Source organism: Lactuca saligna, chromosome 5 (genome assembly GCF_052625555.1).
Source record: "Lactuca saligna cultivar CGN05327 chromosome 5, ASM5262555v1, whole genome shotgun sequence".
Classification (NCBI taxonomy): domain Eukaryota; kingdom Viridiplantae; phylum Streptophyta; class Magnoliopsida; order Asterales; family Asteraceae; genus Lactuca; species Lactuca saligna.
This window is the reverse complement of record NC_136421.1, coordinates 279,260,595-279,266,968: the sequence shown is the minus strand read 5'-3', so window position 1 is coordinate 279,266,968 and position 6,374 is coordinate 279,260,595. Positions and strand designations below refer to the sequence as shown.

The 6,374-nt window shown below is 38.1% G+C and overlaps 1 protein-coding gene across 1 annotated transcript; it reads left to right on the top strand.

The window, feature by feature from the left end:
• Nucleotides 1-373: 373 nt before the first annotated feature.
• Nucleotides 374-1,798, top strand: LOC144998002 (transcription factor ORG2-like). Its single transcript, XM_078957849.1, has 3 exons — nt 374-727; nt 888-1,286; nt 1,626-1,798. The coding sequence occupies exons 1-3, from the start codon at nt 389-391 to the stop codon at nt 1,698-1,700; spliced, it is 813 nt and encodes a 270-aa protein (XP_078813975.1). The 5' UTR covers nt 374-388; the 3' UTR covers nt 1,701-1,798.
• Nucleotides 1,799-6,374: the final 4,576 nt, after the last annotated feature.

Genomic DNA, 6,374 nt, shown 5'->3' with positions numbered 1-6,374 from the left:
GCTTTCGAATGGCACGAGCTGCACGTGAATCCATCTGCGAAGAATTTTATTTGCTTGATAAAATTCTATGATTTTTATTTTATTTATTCCAACTAGCTACAATACTGATAGAGTCATGTGAAGTGTGAACTCATTAGCGACTATATATTCGTTAATTAAGTTATATCTGCTTATACTAAAAAATATAGTTGTAGTTGTAACGAAAATGCGTGTGTTAGTTTGAGGAGAATATAATTTCTAAGATGATGTAAATTTCACTTTTATAATGCAAGAGGATATGGCTAGCTAGTTTAGTGATCATTATATAAATATACCAACGTATTATCCTAACTTCCCATTATTTTTTTCTTCAAAACACTATTACCTATAACTGAAAAAGAAAGAAAAGATGCAAGCTTTATCTCCTCTCTTCTCAAGTAACTTCGCATGGCCCTCTGAGGATCTCATACCAAATCATTTTCAACTTGATGGCAATGATCATTCTATAGATGTTGAAGCCAATTCATATAAATCTATTCTTGGTTTTCATACATATGCAGATATCCAGCCTGATTTTGCTAATGAAAATTCTAATTCTTCTGGAGGGCTTGTAAATGGTGATTTCACTAATCCTTTGATGGTGGTGAAGAAGCTCAATCATAATGCCAGTGAAAGACATCGTCGTAAGAGAGTGAACGACTTGTATGCTTTCATTCGTTCACTACTACCGATTTCCACTGATCAAAAGGTGCTAACACATTTATCTTGTTCAAATGTTAGTGAGAAAATCAGTCGAAAAAATGTATAATTCTAACATGTGCAAACACATGACTAACATTTGAGCTGTATATAGATCAGCTCTAATGTTTCAGTGGGCCTAGCCTTATAATATTTCTCTTTTGACACAGAAAAAAGTAAGTATCCCTGGAACAGTATCGCGTGCACTGAAGTACATACCAGAACTACAAAAGGAAGTAGAGACATTAATACGTAAAAAGGAAAAGCTTTCATCATATTCATCATCAAAAGCTTATTTGAGGCAAGAAGGCATGAAGAACGAAATGGGTAAAGATGCAAAAATTGAAACAAATTCATCATTTGTTTCTTCGGTAAGAGTTTTAGGAGCCAAAGAAGCTGTGATACAACTGATTTCTTCAAAGGATCATATGCACAAGAGGAAGGAGATTGGCTTCTTGTCAAAGGTTTTGAAATACTTAGAGGAGGAAGAAGATGGGTTAGTTTTGCTGAATTCATCGACCTTCAAATCGTTGGGGGAAGGGATGTTATTTAGCACTCTACATATTCAGGTACATAACAGTGATCTCTTTAATCTTACAATGCAGTGAAAGAATATATTCTCTTAAAGCAACCTCAAATCTAAATTAAAGTACGTAGGGAATCTTCTCAAGATACAATTGGTTTTGTTTAAAAAAAAAACTAATTAATATGAGTGTTCATTTTAGGAAAATTTCTCAACTGAGTTGAAGCATATATTTTTCTATAAGCATGATTTTAGTTTTATCAAGCATACTTATGTCATAGATCTGTTGTTGGCCACAATGAACAATCGGTTATTTCAATATTAATTTCATAATCAACTTAATTAAATTGAAATAGTTATATTAATACATCATTGTGTTGAACAGGTGCAAGGTGATAATAACATAGACGCTGGAAGGCTGAAAGAGAAGCTCTGCTCTTTCTACCAACAATCAGATTGAGTTTTACTCCAGTTAGAATGCATTGTCTACATATTAGATCTAGTAATCAGCAAGCTTTAGTTTTTGACATATTAGTTATATAGCGTTCAACAAAATAGATCATTGAGAAAGTAAATTAATGCCTAAACATTTGTAAATACTAGATAATCAAATGTGAATGATAGTAAGAAAATCGTTACCATTCCTGGTGCTTTGAAAGGTTACGTGAATTTACTTCTTATCAGATCCCTATGCTTCCATAAATTAGTGAATAACGCAATTCTAAAAAAAATATGTAGACAAAAAGGTTGACAGATTAGTCCCGCTATGTCCAAAAAGCATATAATAGAGTCAAGCCGAAAGTGATTTCCCTCTCATTCACATGAATATTAAAATATTTACGCTTGACAACCTCTAAACTAAGGATGAGATTTCGAACCGGAAAACCGGACCGGAACCGGAATCGGACCGGATTGACATGTGCTTTTTTCCAGAGTATAGTTCACATATTGTATATAATTTTAAACTATAATTTTGTCAATTTTAATTTTATATTCAATGAGTTACAGAACCTGAAAGACGGGATATCAATATGAAAATTTTCAAAGTTCAACCTACTAAGTAGTAAGTAATTACCAAAAAATCTGGTTTTTCCGGTTCTAAACTCACTTTATTCAGTTCCAACCTACCCACTTTGACGTTTCTGGGTTTTCCAGTTTTAGACCCATTTTACCCGGTACCGGAACCGGTTCCTATATACCAGTCCGGTTTCCGGTTCTACAAAATCCCGTTAACCGGTTCTGGGTTTTTCGAGTCCGGGTCCATGCGGTTCGGGTTTGGACCCATTTTCATCCCTATTGTAAAGTACAAATAATACAAATCATCACAATATAATCAGTAGTTTGTAGTCTAAGGAGGAGGTTGAGGAATGCTTAGACTAGAACAAAAATAGTTGAATAGGACACATGGTATGCCTTTAGTAAAAATGTCAGCGAATGATATGTTGAGGGTACATGTTTGTAACATCCCAAAAATTAAAATCAAAAATTTCATTTTTAATATAATAATTATAAAAGCATTGTCTAAAAACATCATAAAATCAACTCATATCAAAACCAATGTATCCATAATCAAAACATGTCATGATAAAACAATATAAGAGTAAAACTCCTAGAGATATCATGTGCGGAAAATATAGTGTGATGTGCTGTGATCATACCGGCTCTTTTCTCTTCGAAGAGGAAGTACCTGAAACCAAAACTAAAAACTGTAAGCACGAAGCTTAGTGAGTTCCCATCATGCCACATAATAACATACTGCCAGACATATTTGAGTGTCTGACCTACCTTGTCAGGCTTATCTGGATGCCCCACCTACCCTGTCAAGCATATCTGGGTGCTCGACCTACCCTGTCAAGCATATCTGGGTGCTCGACCTATATTGTCATGCATATTTGGGTGCTAGACCTACCTTGCCAGGCATATCTAGGTGCCCGATCTACCCTCTGGTTTATCTCAACCTGTTACGAAGACTATTTCACCCCTACCACTACCACATAATGCGTAGCATAAACATACTGTCAGACAAATCTGGGTGCCCGACCTACCCTCCGGTTTATCTCAACTGACTACGGGGTCTAACCTACCCCTCCTACCACTATTACATAATATCATAACATACTAGCACATAAAGCATAACAAACAGTAGCATACCAGAGAATTATCACAAAGACAATCAGCTCAACTATAATCAACTAATAGTGGGTCGTCATTGGTGCATTCGACCCACTTCTACTTGAAGGTAACTCACCTTAAATGCTGTAAAGTAGCTAGAAATCCTCAGCTCCGACAATGCACCCAACTCAAACTCCTATACATAAAACATTTACTTAATTACCCTTTCATACTCATGAACCCCTCTTAAGGGTCAACATTGGTCAAAGGCAAAGTTAAAGTCAATACCCTGGTCAAAGTCAACATTCTGGGTTAACTCAACTCGCCGAGTTGGCCCATCAACTTGCCGAGTTCCATAAATCATAAAACCTTGAAATCGTGATTCAACTCGTCGAGTTCCTCCTATCCACATAATCAAGATTTTTCTACCAAGCTCTTCGAGTCCGTCCTTGAACTCGTTGAGCCCTTTCTTTTATAGAATCGGGGCATTTCTACTCAACTCGTTGAGTTCCTCTATGAACTCGTCGAGTTCTTCAGCATCTTAAGCTTTCTTAATGTCTTAAGCCATTATTCTTAGAATCTAAGTCCCATACTCCAGATCTGAGTCGAATACACCTCTAGGAGGGTAAGTTTCTAACTTTACCCATTAAGACCCATCCTAGACGAAATGATCTCTAACCCTAGCTCAAAATGGCTTAGTTCCAAATTCAGAAACCATAAAAACTTCAAGATAAGCTATAGGATCATTGAGTTGGATTCTAGGGACAGTTTGGTCAAGTAAAGTTCCTATCTTTACTTGCATGCATAGACTACTTGGCTCAAAAGGAAAAAAAAATATGGTCCACAAGTTGCATGGGACTTCGATGACCATAAGTTAGAGCTTTATACCTCAGATGAACCAGAAATGAAGCTCAACTTCTGGATCTACTCTTCTCCTACACGTCCTTCTTCCTTCTTCAAGTATCATCTTCTTCAAAATTACAAAGAATGCAAAAATATGGCTCAAAACTCTCAAAAGTGGATTAGGGTTTTGTGGCTAGGGTTTAGGACAATGGAGGCTATAAATGAGGCTAGCTTATGGTGGTTAAGGTGTTTAAATATGGTGTAAAACCCTGAAAATTAGGGTTTCCTTCTGCGATTCCTACTCATCGAGTTGAGGCTCCTCGACTCGTCGAGTAGACTTCACAACGCGCGTCCAAATCCATCTCTACTCGACGAGTTTGGGGCGTCCAACTCGTCGAGTTTCTATACATAAATGAATAAATTGAGATTTAAATACTGTAACACCGTAAAATTTAAAACAAATTTTCATTTAATTTTTTTTATAAAACATTTCATTATTTAATCTTCCAAAAGTTAAACATCCAATGTTTCCACAAAATACATAACATAACCCATAACCCAAGATCTCAAAAACATGACATCTGCAAGTGTGTACTGATCAAGCTGGCGCCTTCCTGCGATCCATGCTAGTACCTGAAACACATAACGCATAACACTGTAAGCACGAATGCTTAGTGAGTTCCCCAAAATACCACATACTGCACATACTCCTTTCCAGGCCATAGGATCTTTCGATCCAAGTGTCTCAGGGGATTTCCATCCCAGACTCTGTTGACCTTCTGGTCCATATTATCTTGACCTTCCAATCCACATCATACTCATATCACATATAACTTACATCACATATACATCATACACATAAGACCTTTCGGTCACACATAATTACCCCATCGGGTAAGGCATAGTGAGAAGACTCACCTCGCTGATGTCGGATAATCACTCGTGCCTAATTTCCCGACGTATCGTCCTCCTATATCATAAGTACAAATCTCATTAATACTTTCTTGACTTTGTCTGATTACTACTATTAAGTCAACACTAGTCAACCCTGGTCAACACTGGTCAATGTTCAACCTTTGACCCGACTCGTCGAGTGCCTTCTAGCAACTCGGCGAGTCCATCGCGTACTCACGTCCTCTAGATCCCTTCTGACTCACCGAGTCATTCCCCAACCCAGCGAGTCACCAACTGTGTGATTTACGGGGAAACCCTAACCCTACTCGTCGAGTCTGTTCTTTGACTCGGTGAGTCCATCCCATGCACAAATCAAACTAACCTCCTTAGGTCAGATCCGTTCCATTAATCCATAGATTCGACCTTCCCAAGCATGATAATCACATAAAGTCCATATCTTGATGCACAAACAACATCTATTTGATCCTATATGATGTTTTAGCCCCAGTTATCATAACCCATGGTCAAAACCCCCATTGATCTTCATAAAGCTTGATGAGTAAGGCTCTTTGGACCTCTATGGATACATATCTAAAGCCTCATCACAAATAGGGACTAATTGGACATCAAATCTAGCCAATAAAGGGTCCAAGAAACCCGAAATCCATATGATCATCATAACAATAGAAGGGGAGCCAAAAGATTACCTCAAATGTGATGCTCTGAGCTCAAAATCCACATAATGTCCACCTCCTTGGCTTCCTCTTGGCTAGAACCTTCTTTTCCTTGCTAAACAATACTTCAAAGGTCAACAATGTTCTCCTCTCTCTCCCAAAACGCTCAAGTGCTCTAGGGTTTCTTTCAAGGGACTGATAGATGCAAATGACGGCCCTATGGGCCTTTCAATAGATCTCAAACCCGAGAGATTAGGGTTTCATTAAATAGCACGGAATCGTCGATTCCACCCATGAACTTGCCGAGTCCGATCATTAATCCGGATGCGAATACGCGACCCTACTCGGTGAGTCTAAGCACCAACTCGCCAAGTCCCTCCAAAAACTCCAAAAAGAATAATAAAAAATAAAATACCTGGGAATCTGGATGTTACAATTCTCCCCCACTAGAATCAGACTTCGTCCTCGAAGTCTAACTCTGCAAACAACTCTGGATGCTGCTTACGCATCTCACGCTCCGGCTCCCAAGTTAACTCTGACCCCTTCTGATGCTGCCACTGGACCTGCACCAGAGGCACTTCCTTGTTCCTCAGAACTTTGATCTTCCGATC